Source organism: Anser cygnoides, chromosome 5 (assembly GCF_040182565.1).
Source record: "Anser cygnoides isolate HZ-2024a breed goose chromosome 5, Taihu_goose_T2T_genome, whole genome shotgun sequence".
Classification (NCBI taxonomy): Eukaryota; Metazoa; Chordata; class Aves; order Anseriformes; family Anatidae; genus Anser; species Anser cygnoides.
In genome coordinates this window covers 35,711,579-35,738,795 of record NC_089877.1, presented here as the reverse complement: position 1 = coordinate 35,738,795, position 27,217 = coordinate 35,711,579, and the positions used below count along the sequence as shown (strand labels likewise).

General features: G+C 42.2%; 1 protein-coding gene across 10 annotated transcripts in view; it reads left to right on the top strand.

Annotated features, from left to right (window-relative positions):
* PAK6 (p21 (RAC1) activated kinase 6) overlaps window positions 1-26,036 on the top strand; it is a 41,418-nt gene extending 15,382 nt beyond the window's left edge. For 5 of the 10 annotated variants that reach the window (XM_048064942.2, XM_048064941.2, XM_048064937.2 and 2 more), the window contains 8 exons: window positions 8,546-8,754; window positions 13,250-13,867; window positions 17,028-17,519; window positions 17,794-17,927; window positions 20,671-20,797; window positions 20,991-21,116; window positions 21,791-21,925; window positions 23,920-26,036. In XM_048064942.2, coding sequence (XP_047920899.1) covers window positions 8,551-8,754; window positions 13,250-13,867; window positions 17,028-17,519; window positions 17,794-17,927; window positions 20,671-20,797; window positions 20,991-21,116; window positions 21,791-21,925; window positions 23,920-24,087 — 2,004 coding nt within the window. In that variant the 5' untranslated portion in view covers window positions 8,546-8,550 and the 3' untranslated portion in view covers window positions 24,088-26,036. Of the gene's footprint in view, window positions 1-592; window positions 1,180-3,160; window positions 3,935-4,551; window positions 5,309-8,545; window positions 8,755-13,249; window positions 13,868-17,027; window positions 17,520-17,793; window positions 17,928-20,670; window positions 20,798-20,990; window positions 21,117-21,790; window positions 21,926-23,919 lie in introns of those variants that run through there. The other 5 variants (XM_048064940.2, XM_013198405.3, XM_048064944.2 and 2 more) reach the window with 5 other exon arrangements.
* Window positions 26,037-27,217: the final 1,181 nt, after the last annotated feature.

The window sequence follows — 27,217 nt, the reverse complement described above, 5'->3', positions numbered from 1 at the left end:
CATTCATACTCATAGCATGTTTTGTTTTTTTTTTCCTTTCTGCACTGAGCAGAATAGTTGATATTCCCTGGGAGAAGTCTTGTCTGTTATGATTTAAATTTCCGTATCAGTTGGTCTTGGTTAGTGGCAGTAGTGAGTAGCAAGGTGCTGAGAGACAGCCAGGCTGTGGGGCTTAAGCTGGCCTCTTCTCTCCATGTTTTGGGGCCCACTGCCTGGACTGCAGCTTTCTCATCAGTTATTTCATGGGGATAACACTAATTGCTGTCAACAGCCTGCAACTTAATATATATGCATCCCACTTTAGGAGAACATAGTGATCACAACCAGGGAGTAAGATTGTTTAGTGTTATTTGGATGGAAGTTTAACTCTTAGATCATGGTGCCAGCGGGTGGTCTGGGCATCACTGTGGTGACTCTTCCAGCCCTCTGCCATGCTGCTGGAGTGAGGAGTGTGATCCGGGATGTGTGTGGTCATCAGTGCCCCTGCAGGGGCAGGTGTGCTTTCAAGCAATCAGCCATGCCCAGCGAGTGTTCGACTCATGCTTGTCTCCTGACTTCAGTATGGTAAAGTCTGTATCATGTGTGTTTGCAGCACACGGCTATGGCCTCCCTCCTGCAACCCAACGTGTCGGAGGCAGCTGGATCTGTGACCCATGACATGGTATGGAGGAGCACAGTGGGGTTACAGTGCGCAGACAGAACCGCAGGACTTGGCACCCGGTGTTTCGAAGTGATATGCTTGAAGTAGCCTGTTCCCCAGATGCAGCCTAGTGCCTCGGCTCCCTCCTTTGCCACGTGACCCAGCATGCCAGATGGGGCCCCTTTCGCTTGTCCCAACGTAACCTTCTGTCTGAGAGATGAGATGTTGTTATACACGTGAATTTTTGCAGACAGAGCCTAAAATGTTCTTATTCTAATCTTGGTAGTATCTTTACGCTGACTTTGAGTGGATCTAGCACACAAGACAGTGGAGATTGAAGCCCCATATCCAAGCTTGCAGCCACTTGCTTTTAACCATGCATGCATCCTTCGTGGCAAAGTAATGTCCGTAAAACCATTTGAAACAATGCAGTGACTCTCTGGACATGGAACAGTGAAGTGTGCATGTGTCAAAGAGGTGCAGTGCTGAATGGCTTTGTACATCCAGAAGAGGACACAGCTACATCAAGTATTTGAAAGGTAGGGAAACGGTTCATCGATGTTATAGTGACATATGTCTCAGCCTTATGACCTGCAGCATACATCTCACTGGCTTGGGTAAAGAGGCTGAGATGAGCTACATCCTTCTTTTGGTGCTGCGGTGGTATTTGTTAGCTGTAACCCTCTTACAGACCAAATACAAATGGGAAAAGGCGAATCTTCTAATGAAGGCATTGGATTGCAATTGAGGTTTGGGTGTGATTTCTGTCTGTGCTTCTGGTTTTTGTCATGGTGTCTAGACCTACCTGCTGGCATTAAGATCAAAAAAGTGGTCAGAACATGTCTTAGCTCCCAATGGTGCCGTGCACCCATATTTTCTCTCCATGGAAGCCAGGGTGTGTTGGACCTCGATCTGGCCTTGATATGTAGTTAAAAAGCAGCCAGGAGACGTACCTGGAATCTCTTTTAGGTTTGCTAACCTAGACATAGCCGGGAAGAAATTGGGCTAGTCATTTTTTTTCTGTCTCATCTGCAAATGAGGATAATAATTCCTTTTCCTTACCTTTTGTCTCTATAGATGAAAACCCTGGAGGGTGGGGACTGTCTTCAGAGCTTGGCACAGTGGGACAGTGACTTTAGCTGGGATTTCTGGGAGACTGTAAATAATGGAAAGCTTTATTATTTGTCAGGGGAAAAAGTCCATTAGCATTTGGGACATGCCTGTACCGGTTTCAGAAAGTTCAAGAGGTCTTTCCTTTGCAAGTGCTTTTATATGTCCCAGAACAAATTTGGTGTAGTATAGCTGAAACACACCTAGAAATATGTCACTGAGCAGCATCCAAAACAAGCTTAGCAGATAGGCGTTCACCGTATTTCAGGTTTTAGTCCTAATTTATGAGCAAGGAAATGGAGCGGGGGAGAAAGGCAGCACCATAGGCTGTAGACCCTGTTCAGTGGAGGCAGTGCAAAAAATGTTAAGCTGTTGTGTTCTTTTTCTCATTTGTCAAAAATAAACCCAACAATATAACAAATACATCACTCCCTAAGCTTTTATTCTAATGTAATATTAATCTGTGTGCTCGTGTGTGTTTGTGCAGGATTTAGAGCATTTCACCGGTTTGCTGTGCTGCTAGTTCACACCAACACATAGCTTTGCTACTGGGGGCTGTGGAGGAGAGAGAGAAGGGGGTTGAGGGAAAGGACTTGAAGTGATGGCACACCAGACAAGCATCCATTCTTCCTTTAGGGAGGCAAAGTTACCTAAAACTGCATTTCTAAAACTAGCATCACAGATGAATGTGGCAGGGGTCATTGAGACAAAGCTCTGTGCTCTGAGATCTCATTTGAGATTTCAGCCCATTTACCTGTTCTTTCCCCCTTTCACTCACCCTTTGTCATTCTTTGCTGCGTGAAGTCACATTTAGATTTTTAAGCTCCTTAGGGAAGGAACCTGTCATTTTTCTTTGTCTGCAAAATGCTATGAACATCTTCTTTGGCTTCGTATAAATAATGATCATGTCAGAAACCTTAGGAGAGTAAACAAGGATTTTAGAAGGTATGGAATGCAGTGAAATACCATGTGTGCATATTCACATGCACATATTCATGAATATATGCCTACAACAAGCTAAATAGGCCATTATTAATGTATTTGAAATGTATTACATGACAGTGACCTGTATAGCAAAGTACGGAATTATGCTTTTCCTTTTAATTGGTGAGTTCTCTGCAATCTTCTTTATCTTCTGACTCCAAACCCAGTCTACATATTGCAATTCCTCAGGTCCTGAGTACTTTTCTTCCCCCACTCCTCTCATAACTGGCTAGAGTGGGTTGGCATTATCTGCTGGGGAAGTGCTTAGAAATCATGGGAACTGCTTTCTTCAGCCCAGGGACCCAGCATTATCTCTTGTCCAGGGAGGGAGGAATGTGGCAAGCTGCATCCAGATCTGTGATACAAGTGGAATAAGCACTGGGTGAGTGAGTTCAGTTGCTGCAGCAGGAGGGGGAGGGAAAGCTTATTTTTAACTGGAAACTACACAAGTGAGCCTGAAGTAGCTCTCTGCTGTTTTTGCTATCATCAAGTGTATGTGTGAGTGAATGAGTGTATGTAGATAGTTAAGTACAGTGCCTATATACTAATGGAGTATATAATCAAATGTGTATAGGGTGGAGGCAAGTCAGATTAAATAACAGTGCGTGTGAGCTTCTTTGTCTGAGTGTTTGAACTCTTGTGTTGTAATGAGCAATTCCTGATACCGTTTATCTACTTCTTTTTTTTCCGTGCAGTCGATTCTTTTCTGTGCCCTGCTCCTTGGGTTGCCTGTCTCCCAGTCGTTGCTCTTTCCTTTCCTAACTCTGATTCCCCTTTCTCCCTTCCATCCCTAATCTTCCCACCCCTTCCTCTCATCTGAGCCTGACCCTTCTTTATTCTTGCCCCTCCTTCCCAGCCGATCCCTCCCCCTGCTCTGGATCTGCTGGCTGTGGGATTTTTTCTCATGCTCACTGGCAGATGTGACAGCTTTTGGAACTGTATCATCTAGGAACAGCTATATCTGGAGTTGAAAAATCTAACGTGGTTTCCCAGGCAGCAGGAATGGATCGCTGAGAGAATTTCAATCTCCGACTGCTTTTGTCTTGTGGTAGTGACTTTTATTATTTATGTTTGTGACATTTCTTACAGTACAGTTGTCAGCAGTGAATGAAAGACTAAAGTCTAGTAGATTATTATAATATCAGTGTCACAGTATTTGTATTATTATATTAAAGGGATGCTGTCTACGTTTAACTACAGGTTTGTCTTGATTTACAAAATCTTATATGCATAAAATATTCTTATGAATTTGTTACTGAATTAGAAAAGGCCTGTTTTATGTTTTTTATTTAAACATTCGCTAGCTGGGTATTGGAAATAAAAATAAATAGCTCTTGCATGAAAACCACAAAGTGAAAGGAGACCGGTTAAATACAGACCTTCTCAATGAGATGCAAAACCTACACAGATTATTACAATCCACTGGATTTCAAATAACTATTTTTAGTGTATGAATTTCATTTGATCTTAATGCAGTGTACCTTTAAACCACCTGTCTGATATGGCAATGTCTTTATAATCAAAGATTGATACTGATCATATAAAGCAAATGTCACTGGATACCCAGGAGTATATTATATTTGGACTTGATTGCATCTTGTTGTTTTTAAGATGTCTATTATAAGCTGATAAGGTAGATGCAGGCTGCCAGTTAGTCACCCTAAAATTGACTGTGAACTTAGTAGATGCTGCTTTCTGGGTTTAGTAAGTATGCTTTTGTATATGGGAACTAAGTGTATTCCAGGTGTTGATTGACAGGTACAGTGATTTAATGTAAATCCACAAATGTGGTGTTTGTGCTTATGGAAACTGATATGCTGGCGTAGAGCTGCTGTTCTACTTGGGGCCAAAATATCACCTAGGCTTTAAAAACAAACATTCTGAACCTTGTAGTTCAGCTAGAATAATTCTTCTTCTGGTTCAGAAAACATTTGATAGTACAAGTGCTAATGGCTGTGGCATTTTTAAAACCACATTTTACAGGACCCCTGGCCACCTGAAGCCATTAAAGAGCAAACTTAAAAGACAGTGTGTGCTATGCCCTGAATATCTTCTCATTACTGGGATGAGATGAGGAATGAAGCTGTGAGAGTTGGCGCAGGAGAAGGAAAGATACTGGTTAAAGCAGTAACATCACTATGTCTGGAAATGCCCCCATTCTGGTGGATCAAGTAGCTGTTATGACTGATGTGTAAGCAGTGATTCAGAACTTAAGCACTGGCCATAATACTACAGATATACTTCCTGCTGTCCTCGGGGGCTGTGAAAGCTCCTCAGTAGCACCAGCTGTTGGTTTGAATAGTACTAACACCATGAGCTGTTAGAATATCTTTCCTTTCCAGGGTTGTCTGCACCTTAAAGAATTGCCCTTTGACTTTAGTCTTGGTAATTAGTTAATATGCAGCACCTAGGGGGCATTGGAGGTGAATCACTGCCTTTGAGCAGTTGGCAATACAAGCCTGGAGTATGGCCTCTCTTCCCATAAGCTCTCCTTAAAGATGTGTTTGGGTTTCCATTAGAACACATTCTGAACAAAGATTATTCTGGCTGCAAAACCTCTCCTAGGCAGAGCAGGTACTTCCAGTCTCTTTTGTACGTGTTTTTTAGTTGCCTAGGATTTTCTTCCTTTTTCATCTGGGAGACATCTTTAGTAGGCTTCTGGATTGCAATGGGCATTGTCAATGTGTGAAATCTATGTTGCACCACGGATGGATTGCACGACTCGGGGCTTAGATGGTGTAAAAGCTCTTCTGCGGTACATAAATGGTTCCCATTCCAGTGACTGCAGGATCATGGTAACCATGTCAAGCTAGTGTGTATGCATTTTCAGGATCTCAGAAAAGCACAAGGAAGCAATGTCATTGCTCACCTGGTGACTGCACTTTGCTCTCTCATCAAGTTTTAAGTAAAACAACTCAGAAAATGTTTGACTTGTTTTTCACTGTGGGGAAAAAAGCCTGTGGTGTGCTGATTGTTGGGGCTAGTGACTCCTAGAAGTGTGTGCATGTATACAGCACAATGTTATCTCTGTATGTGTTCATTGCCTCTGACCCTTGCAAATATTTACGCAGCACAAATAGTTGGAAGCTGAGGTCCTGTACAGGGGAAGATGATCGTTATAAAGGTGAAGTGTCAGAAATCTTCTGATGTCAAGGAAGTGGTAGTCTTCATCACTTCAAGCTATGTTAGTGAGAGGCAAATGCTAATATTAATGCAAGATTAAACCTGGAGATCTGTTGTTCAAGCCTAGTATCCAGAATGTGCTGTTTCTCTTAGCACAGTGCTTGTACTACTACTGCATGCTTGATAGACTGCAATAATCCATAGAGTAAGAAGTCATGGACTAGAATTGTGTTGTGTAGTCAGTCTGTTTCCCATATTAAAAACCAGCAGTTTACTACCTTGGTTTAAATTGAATCAATGAATGGCTAGGGGAAATGTTATCGATACAACATTATTACTTTAGAGTTGTGGGAACCACTTAATTAGAACAGTTGACTTCCTTCTAATGATTTCAACCTTTTTTCCAACTGTAACTCTGTAAATTTGTTTATTTCCAGAAGTTCAGAAATAGCACATCTGGGTTCATTTCTTAGAGAACTACAGCAGTATAGCAGTTATCTAGAACATATCCTAAGAATCTGGACATTGAATTTCAGTAAACGTAACAAAGTTTCATGTAAATTTGGTATACAAGAGTGTTGTCTTCAGAGTGACAGAAATAAGGACTGGGAAAAAGGAGTTCTTGTATCAGAACCCAAGAAAGAGTGAACCTAAAGTGAAAATTAGGAATAGGATTGTGTTTCATTATTCTGAGTAATCCCACAGAGGGGGTTAAATTCAGATAGCCTTGGGTCTATAAACTCTGTTCAAAGCAAGACTGGACTTTCACACAATTTATTTCTAACAGTGTCTAAGTCCCCTTCTAGAAGCTTTCTGACCAAAAAAGGTCTGAGTACAGATGGGTAAGCAGAAAATTGTCAGTGGAAGGGGGAAGAACATGTACTTTTTTTTTTGGGGGGGGGGGAGGGGGGGAGGGGAGATTTCCTGCTGGTGGATATATATTATCTAAACTAAACCTGCACAGCTTATTCCCAAACTAGAAAGATTAGAAAGCTTTAGCATTAAAGTACCTAAAGTGTTTTGGCAGTCTGCTTTGTCTAATCTCTTATGGATCTCCTTACTCAGTCCATCCTGATGCTGAGCTCTGGAGCACACCTGGTCCAATGCATCCACAGAACTGTCATTTGCCCATTAAACATATTTCCACAACAGTGGAAAGTTACAGAAATATTCCAGTTATTACAGAAGTATTCCAAGTTACATTTTTAGAAACTTATAACTTTAGAGTCATCAAACCATTTCACAGAATCATAGAATAACTCAGGGGAGAAGCCACTTCAAGAGGTTTGTAGTCCAACCTCCTGCTCAAAGCAGGGTCACCTTTGAGATCAGACCAGGTTGCTCAGGGTTTTGTCCAGTCTGTTCTTGAAAACCTCCAAGGATGGAGACTGCTCAGCCTGCCTGGGCAACCTGCTCCAGTGCTGGACTCTCCTGTCATGAAAAAGTTTTTCTATCTACCCAGTTGGGACCTTTCTTGTTTCAGTTTATGACTCATCTCTCAGACTCTCACCAGGCACCTCTTTGAAAAGCCTGGCTCTCCATAGAAAACCTCCCTACTTCTGAGCTGTTTCTTCCTGGAAAGGGCAACGTCCCTCTCACCTCATCTCTTCCCTGTCTGTCTTATCTGAAGAAGTTGTGCCCATCCCTTGCAGTTCTCCAGCTATTCAGGCTGTCCCACTGTGTCTTATTCTACCCATGTTGGAGTTAAGTGACCACATGCAGAGTGCTGATTCTTTCTTTTCCTTCATATGTTCCCAATTTCAGAACAGTGTAAAACTTTTGGCTTTTGGTTTATCTACATCTCTTTTTTGGATGTAAATTCAGGTTTTGAACACCTCCTGTGTTTGGATATACTTAAGTGTTAGCTGATTTTGGCTTGCTGTAATTGTAAGGACTATTACAGAAATTGTATCTCTCAGCCCTCAAGGGAAAGGAGTCTTATGTTTTTTCATTTTACCTTCTTCAGCTACTTGCTGGCAGAATTTTGTGTCCAGCTACCACTTCCTTTCTCTCTCAAAAGCCCTTGCTCCTATGCTAGAAAAATGAAGATTCAAAATCTGTCTTGGGCAGCTCTTCCTTTGACAACAACTCTGTTGCCTTTAAATGCGACTCAAACGTGTATTACTTATTTGTAGTAGTCTTAAATAACCAGTGAGAGGACAACCAGAGCCCTGTTTGTAAGCACCCGTAATTCCAGGTTTGTAGCGCATCAATATTGTCTTAACTGGCTGGACTCTAAAGCCAAACCTTTCACTTAAGTACAAACCTGTAAAATATAAATGTGTATCTATTATGTGTATTTTAATTTTTTATGATAGGCAAAATGAATTTGTAGAAATAAAGAGGAGTTCAGCTATGGATGTAATAGGTATCCTTTTTTTTCCCCCCTCTGAAATAGAACCACTGTTTCACAGTGGAAAGAGCACTAAAAAGGTCACCAGCAGTCCTAGTTCAGCTATTGACCTGGTAGGTGTTCTTGCACCGGCCATTGCTCTTTTATTGCTTCTATTTCCACATCTGTAAAAAGCAGATGATCCTGTCAGCTCCATTGTTGTCCAAGTGCTTGTCACTGAAGAATGCTTTTAATACAATATAATTAACTGATATAATCAATATGTGATGTTACTGATTGGGCAGATCGCATCTAGACATGCAAGAGCACTGACTACATTGCCATCTCTGATTCAGGCACCATGTTCCGCAAGAAGAAGAAGAAACGCCCTGAGATATCAGCTCCGCAGAACTTTGAGCATCGTGTCCACACTTCATTTGACCCAAAGGAGGGCAAATTTGTGGGCCTACCACCTCAATGGCAGAATATTCTGGACACGTTGAGGCGCCCCAAGCCAGTGGTAGACCCTTCAAGGATCACCCGGATGCAACTCCAACCTATGAAGGTAAGAAAGGAAGACTACTCTTTCCTCTTCCCTGGGCTAGGAGGGAGGCCAAGCTGAGGTAATGTCTCCAGAACCCCATATACATTCAAGAAAGGCTAAGGTTGGGGCCTGTAATGAGTTCAGTGGACAGCAGTGGTCTGGGCTTTGATAACACTGCTTTTTTTTTTTTTTTTTTTTTTTTTGAGGAGATAGTTCATCAGAAATAAGGACCTCAGTATCCTTAGTTGCAGTAGTGTCACTGTTCAAATAACCAGCTGGCTGCCTGTCACTGGAACAGGGACCTGTGAAAGCTCGCATGGTAGCTGACAGGGACTCGGATATATTCAGCTGTTGTACAGGGAAGTGAAGAGGAGAGTTCGTAGAGAGACCTGTTTTAGCAAGTTTGTCATTCTCGTGGGTGAGCAAATTTGGCTGGTAATTAAGTTGACAGGGAAGCCTGAGTGGGAGAGAGCGGGGTAGCACTAGCTTGCAGTTCGTGGATGTCTAAGTGAATGAGAGAGAACGGGGAGCAGAACTATGCTTGGGTTTAGGCTAAAAGGCTTTATAAACCAGCAGTTTTAACAGAAAGTGCGGCATAGTAAACAGGAGAATTTCCTTAAAGGAAGTCCTTCAGTAAGGAGAAAAAGGTTACTGATCCTTGCAGATGGGTGAATTTAGATGGTTGTCTTGCTTGGATGGCGGTTCATAATGGTCATCTGGAGACTGTGTGCTCATAAATGTCTGCAGGGACCTGGTGTGTGAAGAGAGGCAGATTCACGATGGCCTCTTGGAAAAGGGAATGAAAGATGGTGACAGAATTACTGTGTTTAAAGTCTTGCTAGCCTGTGGGAACTTATTGTTCTTGGTTAGAAGAATGTTACAAGAGCCTAAAAAGTGAAAAGTATGTTGTAAAATAGAGATATTACTACTTGGATTTTGGGAGGGACTTAAAAGAACATAGCTGTCTATCTAATGAATATATTTAGCCTTATGTGTATAGATGCCTAAAATGGACTAAATGGGACTACATTTTAGTATAATACAAGTAGTAATGCAAAACCAAACCTGCGATTTAAATGGCACATCAGGATCTTCCAGCAGAATGCTAATTTATAAGGGAAAAGCTTGTTCAGGAAGAACAGGTAAAATAAAAAGGGTATTGTCTTTGTTTTATGGTGTCCCGAATCTGCTTTGAGGTTCAAAATGTAGTAGGAGACAGAACTGCAATCCAGAGAAGACAGAAAATGTGTAATAAGAGACCAACTTGTTGAGATCAGGAGCTCTCTGATGAGCTTAAACTGCAGGAGGATTGCTCAGAAAAGTGGAAACTAGGTCAATTTATAATGGGCAAATGAAAAAGAAATTTATGTAGGGACAAAACTGGAAGGCCAAGGCACAAAGAGAGATGTTATTCTCAGAGAACATAAAGAGCACTAAGGAAACATCACAAGTACACTAAGGAGGAGGAGAAGGGGAATGAAGAAAAGAATTAGTTCACTGCTCATTGTGGAAGAAAGTTAATAACAGATGACACTGAGAACTCTTAAATGTTTAATGTCTTTCTTCAGGAAAAGGTTAACTGATCAGTTGGCTAACAACACAAGCACAAAAGGATAGGAACTCAGGCTAAAATAAGGGAAGAACACATGAGACTTTTTAAATAAGTTAGATATTTTCAAGTCAGCTGGGCCTAATAAAATTCAAGGAATTACAGATCAGTCAGAGTAATTTCAATTCCCGGAAAGAAACTGGAACAAATAGGCAAGTAATCTATTTGCAACCACTTCCTAGAAGATAACAGGGAAGTAGCTAGTAGCCGGTGTGGATTTATCAAGAACAAGCCAATCATGGCAAGCAACCCAATTTCCTTCAATGACAAGGTAACAGGCTTTGGGTCAGGGAGAAATGATGGATGTCTCCTACAACTTGAGTTAGGCTCTTGACACTGTTGCTTATGACATTTCCAAAGCAAACTGGACAAGTTTTTCTTAAGTATTTAGGAAAAGTATACTCAAGGAATACTTTGAGGCATCACTGTCAAATATAGAAATGTCCACAAAGAGTGGAGAAACTGGAATTTTTCCTGAGTCTGATACTGGTCAGTACTTTCATCTATGACTTTTTATATCTGTAGATGGTAAAAGCAAGAAGTAGTTGCAAAACTTTTAAGAGAACAAGAGGTTAGAATGCCCAATAGTCTTTAAAAACTGCAAAAGACTCTTAAATGAATACTTTTTTTTTTTTCCCAGTAAGTCCAGGTGCAAATACGCTTTTAGATTGCATTGTATAGTTGATTATTCCTGTTAAACTTCACTTGAACAAATTCCTGTTCAATGATACCAATCAATGGTAAGATATATATATATTTTTCTAAGTGCTAATAGGCCCTGTTAAGCTGAGCCATTATACATAAGGTTCTGGATTCAGCTTCCATAGCGTGTATGGTTTTTGTTGTTTGTTTTTTGACATGTACTGTGTGTGGCTTGTAGAAGGTCACTTTTCTTTTTAAAAATATCACTTCTAGATCTTGGTCAGTAAGACAGGATGTCTGTAAGAGCATTCCATATAGGTTTGCCTCAAATTTAGATGCTTATTCATTAATCTGATGCAGTCTTTAAATATGGCTGCAAAGTACAGCTAACTCCCATCTTCACTGTCTGCAGGGGATAGGACTGACTTCATGGGTTGGAAGTACAACGGGAGTGACTTAGTCTAATTTTGAGATGTTTTTGTCTAAAATATAAGGTGAACAATTTAATGGATTTTCTGAAGAGGCAACAGCATCTCTTCTTGGAGACTTCTTATTTTGTGAACATGCTGGACGGAAGTCCTTTCTGGAATGATTTTTGTCCCTCTACTTTGGACTACTTGGCATCTTGAGATTTCTTTTAACTTTATTTTGAGCTATTCTTTTTCCAAGTTTGTAGAAACATTGAGCACATCAGTGAGCTGTGGAGGAGGGCCTCTTTCTCTCCCATCTTCCCTGTGCAAGCATGTGCAAGGGTGTGGAGGCATCCTGCTGAGGGCTGTGTTACTTAGGGACATGAACATTCCATCTGTCCTTGCTCAGACTCATTTACGATCTTGTGCTCTTAACTGAGTGCATTACTGAAGTAACCTGATATGTCTTAAGTCTCTAAAGGATGAATTGGAGTGCAGAGAAGACTCTTCCCACCCCAACGACAAGTTTAAAAGACTGGGTTTCTTTATTTCTGGCATTTTTTTCCTACCAAGTTTTGTGCAAAAATGATGGAACCAGGTTGAGGAGTTAGTGCCTTCAGCGTGTTATTTACTTGACAGCAGCTTGGGCCGCAGAGGAAGGTGCATGTATATGGTGAGTGAGATATATTGCTACAATAGGACTGAAGAGCAGAATTTTCAGCTGCAGGTGATGTTGTGTGTGCAGTGTTATGGGTTGGATTATCCTTTCTTGACCTTGTTTGACAAAATCTTTCTCTTTGCCTTTTGTTCCCAGACACTGAGCAAGCCAGGTGCATTTCATGCACTGTGGTGGCATTCTGTTGAAATTACCGGAGCTGCTGTTTTGTACCAGCTAAATATTAGGCTTGGTGTAATTAATTCAGCATCTTTAGAAGATCCCCAGAGTTCAGTTAGCAAACAGGAGATTGCCATCACTCCAGGGAAGGATTTTCCTCAGGCAGAGATTCATGAAAGTGCAGGAGTGATTCTATGCTGTGAATTTCTGTGAAGAAATGAAACATTTTGGTTTCCAGCATTAAAAAAGCTTCTGTAAGCATTTCAGTTCTAGAATAAACAAGGTAGAGCGCTATGTAATATAATGACAGCTTCAAGTGTCCTACTTCTGTAGTGCTGTTGCTTGTTTGGATGGAAGCCTTGTTCTCCACCACTTGCTTACAAGGCATTTGTGAGCTGGTGTGACCCTTTGTTCATCATTTTTAATTATAATAGCTTGGCAGAACAGAGGAGAAATACAGCATTGGAACAATGTGGTCTTCAGTGGTCAAGATTAAGATGCATTAGCAAAAACAGTAGACAACCAGACTAAGGGATGCTGATTACAATGGTACTGAGACTGGTAGAGGGGAGTGATGAATCTTATCCTGGAATGGCAAGGTGATTCTTGCAGATAGAGCTTGCGGCATGCTCTAACTTCTTTGGAGAAGTATTAGTTCTCAGGAGCTTGTTGAGCCTAAGTTAGTGATGTAGTATGGCACAGGAGGGAGTGCTAAATACTCCCTGTTTTGCTCTAAGGTTGTCCTTTAGGATGCAAGTGCAGCAGCAGGATTCACTGTTCTGGCTGAAAGCACTGCTGCCTCTGTTAAATAAGCATGTCACCCAGTGATTCATTTTTTTTTTCTCTCAGTAAAGGAAAATTAAATTTTTCTGTCCTTTTATTATTATTATTTTTTAATTTACTTTACTAAATTCCCCGGGTCTGCTTTGGCTAGACAGACAAAATCTAAACTTTGTCAAGATTAACTGAACCTCAAATTGTAAATCTCTAACTTTTCCTCCTGTTCTCTCTGTTTCACAGACAGTGGTGAGAGGCAGCACCGTGGAAGTGGAAGGCTATATCTCTGGGATACTCAACGATATCCAGAAGCTTTCTGCCATCAGTTCCAACACTCTGAGGGGAAGGAGCCCCACCAGCAGGAGGAGAGCTCAGTCCCTTGGGCTCCTGGGGGAAGACAGACCCCCAGACATGTATCTTCAGAGCCCTGAAGCAGACTGGGCAGACAGATATGGAAACTACCTCAATTGCAATGGTGGGACCAAGGTGACCCGGAGGCAGACTATGTGGCCTGATTACAAACCCAGACTGGATGGACAGTCTCATCCCAACGGTATGGTTACAAAAGCCCAGTCCCTTGGGCCTTCGGAGTTCCAGGGTGCTGATGGCAGCTGCCTCCAGCGCACCTCTGGTCTGCAGCACATGCCTGCTCTGCTGGGGGAGAGTGACAAGATGGGAAAAAAGAGCTCAGAAGAGTGCTGGCCTCAACCTTGTCTAGTACGACAAGCAAACTCCAGGCCCTCAGGAGAGGGCAGCCCTAGCTCCAAATCAAGGGAGAACAGCTTGAAGAGGAGGCTGTTACGCAGTGTTTTCCCCTCCTCCAGCAGCTCAAACAAGTCAGGCCCTTCCCTGCACATAAAGGTACAGTTATTCCTTATTTTTAAGTGAATGAATGCAGTGTTGACTTTAGAGTTCCAGAGGTTACTTAAACAGTGGAACAAATTTAATTGCAAACAGTGCACAAACAGCTGTTACTGTCGTGATTAATGCTGGAATCAAAATAGTCCTGGCCAGAGGAAACATATACTCCTAGGCTTCACAGCGTATACTGCTAGGCATAGCTCAAAACAGCAGCACTATCTCCATCAGAAAGCCTTTTCAGTGGAGCTGTACATGCAGGGGTGTAAGGTGGGAAGGAGATAGTGGACTTACTAATTTTTGCCCTTTTGTATTTGTAAAGGCATAACTTAAATACCCTTATACTAACATAAATGTGCCTTTGCTATTCGGGAAATTTCCATAATTTACATTAGGAATGTATTATTTTGCCTGTGCAAAATACGACTACTTCAGGGGAGTCTGGTGGTTATAGCTTATCTGCCAACTTGCCTACAACAGGAATGTTTGCATCAGCACCCACAGTACTGTCAAACAGGAAATCTGACTTGGGTTTTGCTGCAGATGGGACAGCTCATAGCTACGTCTCCCCCAGGAAAGCTACCCTGAATGAGTGACTCACTTATTAATCTATGAGAAAAACTCCAGGTCCTTTTACTAGATAGGAAATACAGCCCCTCAGGCCACTGCTTCTAATTCATCACAGACTAACCTAGCACTCATTGTCCTTGCACAGCTGTTGAGCATTTTTAAAGGCTGTGCTGTGCTGGTGCTTGGCCAGGCTAATTTCTTGCAGGCGTGGAGTCCTGAACTCAGAGGAAGATGACAGGAACCACTGGCCCAACAAAACGGATTGCTCTAATACATGTTGCAAGCTCTAGCCCAGCTTGTTGCAGGAACACTTGCAGTTTGCATAAGGATCAGGCTCAAGGCTTTCCAACGCAGCCTTCTCCCTGAAGATTCCCTTCCTGAGGCAGTGGGGTTTTGGAGGAATGCAGTTCTTCTGTAGCACAAACCATACTTCAATGCTGTCTCAGTGACTCTAGGCTGATCTGTACTGGCTGGAGGCCTGTCCCTGAGTGTTTAGGAGGACTAACCTCTTCTTTCTTCTCTGGCAAGAGTGTCTTTACCATGCCTCTGCACTTTCACAAGGAGGAGCAGAGGTTACTGGCCAGATAGCACGTGTGCGTGCATGTGCTTGGGTGTGTTTTGAACTCGAGCTATTTGCGAGAAGAGTAAGAAAGACCTTGAGGTTATCTAGTCCATCTCCCTGCTCCAATGAAGGATCTGTGCCATCACTGGCAATTGTTTATCTCCAGTGATTAAAACTGGAATCTCCCTTACAAATGGAGATGATGGTGTGCAGCTGTGACATTTAAGAAATGTCTAATTGCAAAAGAAATGGAGAGGGGATATCTGACTGAAAATGGGGGGGAGTGTGCCTTGACAGGCTGCCGATGGTCACCGTGGGAAGGTGGAGGGCTCTCTCCTTTTGGCGTGGCATGGGGGGGAGAAGCGGGAGAACAGTGACACATCAAAATGTCCAGCGACTGCAAACGTGTGTACAGGGGCTTTCAAATAACCAGAGCAGGAAATAATACTTATGTGTGGTTAGACAAACATGTGTGAGCTTGCATGCGAGTTGTGCCCTTTTGCCTGCTCTAGGTTATATAAAACTTTTTTTTTTTTTTTTTCCTCCCTCCTGAGACAAAACAAGAGTTGGGAAATAGATATTTCGCTGCCATGAGCATGTCTCCACAGAACTGCAGGGGTGGAGCTGGTAAATGAAGAGGAAGTAACTTCTGACAGGCAGTTTGTGTTTGTGCACTCCAGCACCACGGTGCCAGGACCTGCTAAATCATACGTTCAGGGGCTGTGTGCATATGAGAATGAGCTGTGCATGTGCTTGGCTTATGCAGGTTTTACTGTTCTCAGAAATCCTTGATTTTTAAAAAAGCAAGGTGGATGTAATTAAATTCTATACAAATATTTTCTGAGAGAAAAATGAATGTTCTTTTAAAAATTTCTCTGCCACAAATCTTCAGTTCCCATGCCCATATTATTAGCTTTATTAACAACCTGTCTGGATTGTAAGAGTAAAAAAAGCCTGTTGCTTTGAAGTTCTTATTTGTCCTGTAATACGAATGGGTGGTTGGCTCTTTCCGAAGCGCTATGTTGTCAGATCCACTATTACTGTAAATATGACGAAGTATAATGCATTTTATACCTAACCTGCTAGATGTTATAATTAGTCAGCATTTTGAGGATGAGTACGAGTGCTTCAAGACTTCTCCTTCTTGGGAGACCGATTGTAGTGCTAGCATGGGAATGCATACCCTGAAGCCACGTTACCGCAGGCTGTGATCTTACTACATCTCATAAACTAAACAGGGTTGGGCCGGCTTGGTACTTGAGTGGGAGGTCTCCAAAAAGCCTCGAGTACTTCAGGAAAGAGCACTGCTAACCCCAGTTCATCGGAGACCAGTTGTAAGCCCGTGGTGTGGCAGGTGGCTCCGTGCAGCTGAAGTGCTGCCCTGGCCATCCGCAGCTGTTCTGGCTGGTTGTGCTTTTCCCAAAACAGAGGGCTAATTCTGTGCCTGATCGACAGGAATGCTCTGCAGGTACCAGTGGAAAGTGTAGGGAGAGTTTTCCGTAGGCAGAGTGTAATTACCCGGAGGGAATTAGGCCAAGACATCAAAGTGATTTACAGCTTTGGCAGGAATCCTCTTTCTTTTTGTGTATAGGAAGATCAGAGGAACAGAGGGATAAAGGATTTTCAAATTCTCTGCAACTCGGGTTGCCCCTGAGTTTTGGTGGCAAGGTTGAAATGCTTTTTAGCAGACTGCTGGTTCTGTGTGTGGGGGGGGGGTGGATTTGTTTGTTTTAAGCATGAGCTGATATCTAGCCCTCTGAGAACAGAGCTCCTGCCATATCTTGGAGGTCCTTAAAGCATAGCATCCATCCTTTAGCCAGTTCTTGAAAATCAACAGCCATGTGGCTTCCCCTAATCATGCAGAATATGCTGGGCAGGCCTGGAGACAAGAACATAGAGCTCTTAACCTAGAGCGCTTTGTCTGCTGCAAAATGCATTAGGACAGAGTGGCATAAGATGCAGCTGATGCCTGCCACTTAATCTAACCAGCATTTTTTCTTTCTTCTGCTTTCATATTTGTTCTTCCCATAGCCTAATGCTTTCTTCAGACCCCAGCAATGGGGTTCACCCCACAGCCCTGCAACCAAAGCCCAGTCTCTTCCACCAGATCAGCCTGCGTCTGACTTCCCCAGGATGATTTCGGAAGCTGGAACTCCCCAGAAATCCCCAACCACGGAGAAGGCGATCGCAGTGCCCCAAGGCAGGCCGTCACCAGCAGGGTCTCCAAGAAATCGTCAGACTCAGACGAGTTCTAGCAACCTTCACCTTCCCCAGGACTCTTCTGTGAAAGGGCAGCCGGCCAGTGAGGACCCAGTGGTTGTGACTCATGAGCAGTTCAAAGCTGCCCTTAGGATGGTAGTGGACCAAGGGGATCCCCGGACGTTGCTGGAGAACTATGTAAAGATTGGTGAAGGGTCCACAGGTATCGTCTGCATTGCTCGAGAGAAGCACTCAGGGCGTCAGGTGGCAGTGAAAATGATGGACCTGAGAAAGCAGCAGCGCCGGGAGCTCCTTTTTAATGAGGTAAACGTAGAGAGGTGGGGTTCTCTGTCCACCACAAAGCCATGGTAACAGTAAATGTGGTTTTAAAAAACAAAACAAACAAAAGAAAAAAAGGGGGGGGGGGGGGGCAGGAGACATCTTTTTAACAGAATTCTGCTAGTACCAAGGTAAAGAATGACTGCAGGGACGGAGGCTACTGCATTGTACTTGTAGAGTTCCACATATTTGCTTTGTAGGTAGGATTAGATTTTATAAGTTGTGGCGTGGTGGTCAGTCGTTCCCTGTGTTTTTACAGGTGGTGATAATGAGGGACTATCAACACGTCAACGTAGTGGAGATGTACAAGAGCTACCTCGTGGGAGAGGAGCTCTGGGTGCTGATGGAGTTCCTGCAGGGGGGAGCCCTCACAGACATCGTGTCTCAGATCAGGTACGAAGCAAAACCCGAAGTATCAGTGCTTATGTGTCCACCTCATAGACAACAAAAGAGTGGATATTTATGGGAAGAATAGTTTCCCTCAGAGCTCTTGTGATGCTTGTGATTGCAGTGCCCTGAAACTGCTATGCTTCATAACTGTCATCCATTTGAAGCATTCAGATCTGCTTCTGGTGTTGAAGGGAACTTGTTACCATACTGATCTCTTTAGATACTCACTGTTTATCTCCTTGATAACCTCCCCTGTAAAACACAGTACTTATAAAAAGTATCTTTTACTATATCTGTTGTATTTTGGCCAGGAAGCTCACTGAATAACTATTAAAGAATGTGCAAATAGTTTGACATGGTACAACCTTAGTGAGGTGGAATTTGTGGCTAACTCCTCTGGGGAAGTGCAGCAGATCCTTGAGGTCTGGGCGCCTTCCCAAATTTCACTGCCTAAAGATAGCAACTACTGGACACTCTCCTAAATTGGTTTTTGTATCCACACCACTTCATATTCATTAATGCCCAAAGCATTTCTGTAGGGTAAAGAAATTGTTCTCAAATGCCCTCTTCGGAGTCACACTCTCAAAGAGTTTTGGTGATGTGTTTATGAGGACAGTGTCTTACCTGCCCTCGCCCAGCTGCTGAGCAGTCCTGCAAGGCTGTAAACTGGCACAGGGAGCTCCAAAGAAAAGACTGACCAAGAGTTTCTGTAGAATGAGTTTTCCTCTTTTAAAAGATTCAGAATATTAATTGGATTACAATTAAGTTGTATTGCTAATGCTAATTGTATTTACTTTTAAAAATTTTGGAGACGTTTATCTGGCCAGCCCTCCAATTTTTTGATCAGAGGTACATCTCAGGGACTGAGAACCAAGGTTTCGCTAAAAGTCCCGTATGTGCTCCTGCACAGGAAACAGAACGTTTAGTCCTGAAAAGTGCTGAGTCCTGGCATTGCAGAGCCAGTGAAACTCTTGTAGCTCTTAGCTGGTATTAGTAGAGCCAATGGAACTATAATTTAAAACAAAGCAAACAAACAAAAAAAAAACCCCACAACATATTCTAGAAAGAGTTATGAAGTGTCTATGTAGTCTGTATCCACCATTGAGACAGAATTACATCATGGGATGTCAGCATAGATGTTATTTTACAAAGCCTTCCTTTGAACCCTTTAATGAATACTTGTTTTTCCACATAGTGGAAACAGGATCTGTTATAACCATAACATTTATCAAAAGTAAGCTGAAAGCCTTTATCATTATTTCACAGGGAGGAAAACACCGTCATTCCTCTCATTAAATACTTGCTGAAGGTGATAACTGATTTGCATCTCCAGGAGTGAGCTAATCCCCTAGTAATCTCTCTTACACTATGCAATCACTTGACTGAAACCAAATTCCTTACATTACAGGCTGAAAGTATACCCCTTTTTATCTTCTAGAACCACAAAGCTCAGAAGAGTATCAGCTTTCCCTATAGCTCATGCTATATTCAAAGTAAAAAACATTGTTTCTGAATAGGTTAGGTTCTGTACTGGGGTAGTCTTTGTACCTCTCCCTTCAGAGGTTAAATTGTAATGGCAAAAGTAGCCCCCTGCCATCCTTCAGATACATTTCTGACATAGACATGGCACAGTGCAGCCAAAATACGCAGTGTCCTGCTCAGAGGGTCACTTTTGTAGAATGAGATGTGGAATAACAATCAAGCACTGGAAATATGAATTTCTCAGGTGATGGTGCAACCTCCTTCCTAAATGTATAGAAATTGCTCTTACCTGTTCAGAAAGTGCTGTGTGCTCTGCACAGTTCTACATTTCGAGCTCTCTTTTTTCCTCAGTCTTACCGGCAGACATGGATTTGAAGAGTTATCATTTCCATGCCCTCAAATAAGAGTGGTTTGAAATAACTGCTAGAGACAGGCTGAGAATCAAAAGTACTCAAATAGGGGCCTTCAGTGATTCTTTGAAGTACGTATCTTCTAGCATTCCTCGGTGTACATGTGCAGAAGCCATTGCCGCTGGCCACAGCTACAAGAGATAATTTTCATTTCTGCCCTTTTTAACTTACATTTGATCATGAAGGTTCTTGTGTTGGTAGTCCACATAGCAGGAGTTTCTAAAGAGTTTCTTGGTGTTTCATATGCAGAAGTTTCTAAGGAGTTTCTTGGTGTTCTTACACAGTGTGCTAACAGATTACTAACATTCAGGAATGACAGCATCTCCACCTATTTGTGCTACCTTTAGTTAGGTATAAGACTATCCACGCTGTCTAGCTGCATGAAATCTGCAGGGGATCCCCCATTCTCTATAAAATTACTTGTTTAGATCCTTACTGCGTAAAGTTGCACAATAGGCCTTGTGAACAACAGCTTCACTATATGTGCTTAAAAGAAAAAAGCTGTCTCAACAGTTCCTGTGGCATCTTGGCGTGAAGAAGCAGTCTTGCACATCGCAATTGTTTGAAACAGCATGTTGCTTGATGAATTGAGATACCAGATTTAAAATGCAATTTCTCTGAATTAGACTTATTAAAGTTTTAAGTTGCTAATCATGAAGACAAAAATGTTTTCAACAGTAAAACACAGTTGTAAAAGAATAGAAAAAGAGGGAGAGAGTAATGGTCATGGGGAACCAAAATACCTATGTGCAGCTCAGCTTCAAAACTGTGTTGTGCCTTTACACAGGACTTGTGAGTTAATGCTATCCACAGAAGAGTATAATGCAGTTAAAAACCTATGTCCTTAATTTCAGGCTAAATGAAGAGCAAATTGCAACAGTGTGTGAATCAGTGCTGCAGGCTCTTTCATATCTTCACTCTCAGGGGGTCATTCACCGAGACATTAAAAGCGACTCTATTCTGTTGACACTGGATGGAAGGGTAGGTTTCCTCTGAAAAATTGTTTCCTGTCTTCTACTGCTGTAGCTTTAGTCTGTCTCCTTATTTCCTTTCTGTTCTCAGTCTTTTGTTTATACCTCATTCTCTTATTCCTTTTGTATTCTTTATCTTTGGTGCTTCCCTCCACATAGCTTAGAAATTATTTTAAAGTTTGGTTGTTTTTCTTTTCGCACAGGTCAAACTCTCAGATTTTGGTTTCTGTGCTCAGATCAGTAAAGATGTACCCAAAAGAAAGTCCCTAGTAGGTACGCCTTACTGGATGGCTCCAGAAGTTATTGCAAGGGTACCATACACTACTGAGGTAAGGGACCACTTTCCTAATATCAGAAGAGGTAGCAAATGATATTCTGAGGTGTCACACTAAAATATTAGGCTCTCCAGGAAAAGCATCTAGGATCTATTTAAAATAGAACTATAACTACGATTGCAGATATGATTGTGATGATATCAATTTGACCTAAAGCAATAAAAATAAATAAAGTTAAAAAAAAAAAAACAAACACGTTCAGCTTCCTGGAACAAGGTGTAAACTTACTCTATTTTTATACCTGAAGGTTGGCATAGGCCTGTATATGCTGTAGTGTGGACAGATGTTAGCAAGGAGCAGCCTGCGATGTGATATGGATCAGTAAATCAATCAATGCCGTGAGGGGTGGGGAGGAGAGCAGGGAAGACACAAATGGGAGCTCTGAAATTATGGGCAGGTGGCAGCAGACTGATTAGTTTTGTTTACCGACCGACCAGGTGTAGCACAAGCAGTTACTTGCAGACCTTTGCATGTTGCAACACCGGCATGGATCAGTGGAAAGCTGTCTTTGTTAAATGGCAGTAAGGGATCCAGTAGCATTAAGTGGGTTAATGGTTTATGCTCTCAGTAAGATTTGTCGTGGAAAGGGTGTTGTAGCCTTTGTGAAAGCAGCATAGTGAGGACCTGTTGCTCTGAGCTGTGTATTGATGCAACATTGGCTCCCACAGGTGGATATCTGGTCTCTGGGAATCATGGTGATAGAGATGGTGGATGGAGAACCCCCCTATTTTAGTGATTCTCCAGTCCAGGCAATGAAGAGACTCCGTGACAGTCCTCCTCCCAAACTGAAAAATTTCCACAGGGTGAGCATACCAGCAAAGCACTTGTGAACCTGATGATTATCATGGGGAAACATCCATACCAGCTGTTCCCTGCAAGAGCTGGCTGTGAAAACGGTCTTGCTAGAACATGTTTCTTGGGGAACTTCTTTGGACCTTCTTTGCCTCAGTGGATGCAAGCTGCTGCTGACAGCTAGTGGCTGGTTTGGGAAACAGTCCTAATAATGTAAAGTCACTAGGGCATAAACCTAGTAATGCAAATCAAAGCTGCTTCTGATGGAGGCAATAGTTAGTATCTTGCTGTTGTCAATAGAGTAGCTCATCTTCTAGGGAAATAACTAGGAGGATCCTTGCTCTGGAGAGTTTCCAGCTTAGCAGCTTTCAGGAATACAGAGGCTGTGTTATGGTCAGAGCAAGAGAGCTCAAAACAAGACAGCAGCTCACTGGGGACGCTGCAGCTGCTTTGAAGATTAACTCAGCTTCATGGTTTCTTAAGAAAAACTAGTAGTGACATAAGAAATGCAGTGATTACCTTTTAGTCATCACTTAGAGCCATCCTCTTTTCATTTCAGTCCAAGCCTCTAAGATCAAATAGCTTCTGCAGCATTCCAAGCTATGCGGCCTTTCCAATTAATCAGAATATCTGCAGCTGCTAAAACTGAATTATTTAACAGAGTAGGCTGCTGAACTAACAGCATACACTCAAACATCAACAGCTGCTGTCTTTCCTATTTGCCTTTGCAACACTAATTGAAGTTTCAAGGTCACATTCTGAACCCACTTACTTAGTGTAAAGCCAGTTCTGGTCTGGATCGCGCACCTTGATGGGTGAGATGACCCCACCGTGAGCTGTGAGAGCCAGAGCTGTTCATAGTCTTGCTCTGTTCCACTTCATCCTGGGAAGCATACTGGCTTTCAGCAGACCTTTGGATCGACAGGCCTCTGGCCATCCTCCTGTCTCCCTGCTGTCTGCATGGAGCTAAGAGGGCTGAATCCACAGCTGCTGCATTTTGATTGCAGTTAATGGTTCGCTGGGGTCAATTGCTGTAGCATTGGGTGCAACAGACTAAACAGACACCACCTGGGATAATCTTTGCTGGTTTTCTAAAGCATGGGTAGATTTATTGACAGAGCGATAAAGGTTGGATCCCGACATTCAGCTGTGTTGTGCCTTCATCCTCTGGCAATCACAGTGGTTGTTCAAAGCACTCTTGAAATAAGCTGTGCCTCACTGTGAACAGTATTTTGTGATCTACTAAGTTAACCAGAGCAAGAAAAGTGCCCTCAATCTAAAATGGACGTAATTAGTGACATTAAAATAAATAAATATGCACCAAGTTAATTTTTTATCCAGTTTTAATGTTACAGAGGATTACTACCAGCAAGAGATGTGCAGAGCCTTTCAGTGGTTCTTGGGTCTGGCGACTCAGCTGGCCTCGATACCTGTATTTTAAAGGACAGGCCAGCTGAGGTCATACAGTTCTTTTGGTACACTGTTATGTAGTTTCTTAATTTTGTAGCGGCAGCATCAGGTTTCCAGATTCTCAAATCCTACTTGGGTTATATATTTAAATATTTTAAAATATTTTAAGTACCTAAATTTAAGTATTTTTTCCGCATTCTTGTGCCCAGTAAAAGAAGGAATTGCTCAACCCTTCTCACCCAAGTGATGTGCCTTAGGAAGTCTACTGAATTTTTGAGCTGAAATGCAGAAAGGAACAAATAAAATGGGAAACAAAATTAACTTAGATGAAAGGACATGGCAGGCACTATTGTCCTAGTTTGGTGTGCCCCCTTAAAAACAAGCAGCCTGTAAATGTGCCTACTGGTGACAGACAGTTGTTACCATTATTCCATAAAAAACATGCTGTCTCCTGTTATGTTTCTGTGCAAAAACAGGGCTACAAAGTTGAATTGCACAGGTCCTTTTTAAGCAAACCCACCACAGCAACCTGTTGTCAAATGACCCGTTGCCTCGTTCCTCTACCTCGCTGACTTGGTTGGTTGCTTTTTCACAGACTTCCCCAGTTCTGAGAGACTTCTTGGACAGGATGCTGACCCGGGAACCGCTAGAAAGAGCAACGGCACAAGAGCTTCTGGATCACCCCTTTTTGCTCCAGACAGGACTTCCAGAGTGCTTGGTCCCCCTTATCCAGCAATACAGAAAGCGTACCTCTACCTGCTGACTTCACGTAAGGGGAAAATAGGAGGAAAAAGTAACACTTACAAATAACCAAGAGACCAGGCGGTCTTGTCCTGGGAATGGTGCTCGGAACTTGTCAGTGATCTTCTTACAGGATGAATGTGAATATTGTCCTTGCGGTCTTGGCCTTTGTGGCTTCTCATTTGCTGAAGACAATCAATATGTACTAGTTCCTAATAAGACCAAGTATGTCTCAAGAATAAAGCAGGTATTTCGTGACTTCTGGATTGCTTCTTCCAAAGAAAGGCATTTTTATGCGGAGTCTGAGGTGGTGTATCCGAATGCCTGCAAGTTCCTGTAAACCTTGGCTGCTGACTACTGAACTGGAACATAATTTCCCAGTTAGAAATGTGATCTTTGTTTTGTTAGTTGTACACTGGAGTCTTGAGCTGACCTAAATGTACATTTTGGGGCACAGATGCCTTTAAACTGTCCAACAATGCACAAAGACTTAACAATTTTTCTCTTCTGAGACTTTTTCCACAGATGATTTTAATCTTCAGTTAAATGTGGACCTAGAAAACTGTACATATGTTCCTAGGGAGCAGATGTGATATGTACATATTTATTTTCAAACAGCTCTCTTGCGTCAACATGCTTCTCTTTTGCTGAGGAATATGTATGGTTTAGTGGTCAGTCTTGAATCCATTTCATGATCTTAAACTTTTGGAGGGGAAACCCTTGGAGGCAGGCCTCAGAGTAGACTCTGTGAAGACAATTGTTCTTGCCACCAGGATTTTGTGGTTGAAAATTCATAATATGCAACACCTCCAGTGCTGTTTGGAATGGAGACTCTAGGGAAGCTTATTCCTATTTGTGGTTTCCAGGCAGCTTTCCTTCTGAGTCCTTTCTCACAAGAGGGGCCAAGAAGCGCTGCCCTGAGATAAGTGTGGGGCAGCACATTGGGAATGCTTTAGGGGACAGAATGAAAACATTTCAGCTGTCCTGCATGTCCCAGGAGAGATTTTTATGTTCACGGTGAGGCTGTTTGTTCAGCCTTCGTCTCCCCTGCTTGCTGCTGCAGAACACGGGGAGAAGGGAAATTTTTGATGTATGTTTTGTAATTGGTATCGCCTTCCCCACCACCCCTTTGCTGATATGTTCAGAAGGTTTCTGGTTGTCTAAGCTCTCTGTTATTTTTAAATAGATTTAGATATTTTGTATGATACAGTTTCTGATCAGTGAGGTAGTTGAGGTAATTGGACTCTAGGTCAGGATGTAACATTGTACAGTGATGGTGTGCACTTTTGTGAGGTCTTAAGAATATAGTCTTATATGTGGAACTGGGATCCCATTTTGAAAATCAGATACAAATTTATTGGAATTTAAGTTATTCTTGGGACAGTCTTACTGTCTCAGATACTAACCTCATAACCGCATTTTCTTCAGAAGATGTAAATAATCTCTATCCTCTGCTATTTACTCCAGTTACAGATCCTGCTTCAAAATTGAAGCCACAGTTGATTACTTGAAGTAATTTGGGATGGAATTCATCTGCACTGATGACAGTCACCTAAATGGTGGGCACCCAGACTGCAAAGCATATAGGTTGCCTCTGTAGACCATGGTGAGAAGAGCACCTCCAGAGGGTGATTCATCTCCATCATTTTAGATACATGCTGAAGGATGAAATTGCTTTCTCTCGATACCACTCTGCCTGTGGCCAGTAGAGGGATCGTAGGTGGTTTGCCTAGACTGGATGTCTAAGTTTGGGGCTGATGAAGTTAATTGAAATGAATTTGTTTAGTTCTTCCTTAGCTGCACTGGAAAGTTTTTGATGTAAAATGTTTCTGTATTCCAGATATACTGCTTTTTTATGCAAAAGAGCAGGGCTTTAAAGATTTATAATTTGAAACAAATGATCCTGCTCATCTGTAGTTGTGAATCCTTTGCACCTGTGTTTTAAATTAAAGTAGATCTTGATTTATTCACTTGCCTGTTGCAGTGTTGAGATGCTTTCAAATATGTCTGTAGTTCAGGGATCAGAGATGTAAGGGAAGAGTGTGGATGTTGAAGTCCAGTGTAACTTACCTATTCTGTGTCTGTGTGGCTTTTAAAACATGAAAAGGTTATAGCAGAAGACCTGGATTCTGAAACAAACATTTCTTGGAGCAAGGGATGACAGCTTTAAGCTTTAATGTTGTTTCTACTTCAGCCCAAGTCTGACTTAAAAACAGTGAAAGGCCCTTGGAAGATTGCATTCAAGTATCTTATAAAATTTTAAAAACTCATTATCATATCTGTGAGGAATGCAGGAAGTATCTATTTTTTCTGTCCAATACAGAATTAAATATGTGATTTTTGTGTGTTCCTCTGTACAGTTCATGCATGGCATATCACCAAGTAATTGCTCCATTACTTAGATGAGTGTGGAACCAAATATAAATCCTAAGATAAACCTGTGGTTGTTATGAAGACTGAAGTGCTCTGTCTCCAGAGCCAACAGTTCCCTCCCCAAGAACTATGCAACCAGTTAAGAGAATTATGATAAGCAGAGCAGGTTTTTAATTTGCATTGCAGCAATGTTCAGGAGCCAGATTTCCTGTATGCTAAGCGATATCTAAGTATATAACAAAATACAGCCTCTGCTCGGAAGAGCTTATAGTCTACTCAGTGGGTAACTATGCTTTGAGATGTTGTTTTCTCTGGATATCGTTCTGTATGTGCTATCAACAAGGTTACACTTGTATCTCTTGTTTTGTGTCATGCTTCTCCTGAATTGTTCCTTTTATTTTTTCTTTCTGCCAGCTTTGCTGGTATTGAGTCTTTTCCATGCTGCCACAGCTCTGGCAATCAGCATACAGTAGGCCTTTGAAGATGGTAGGCTGAATTTATATGAACAATTTGCTGAATCAAACAGGGAGTCTGCGACTGCTGTCACCTCCCAATTGCACTTGTGTGTATATAATGGTGCTTGTCCTCCTCAAACAGGGCTCTATGCTATCGACTGCAGCAGCTTATTATCCCATTCATTTCAGAATGGGACAAATCTTTCCCTAGAGGCCCCTATCTTTTAACCACTGATTATAGAAGGACCCTAGGTGAAATGAGGCTCCCAACTTTTAAGATTGTTCAATTTAGTGAGAAGAATCCTATGTTTCTCCCTGTCGCCT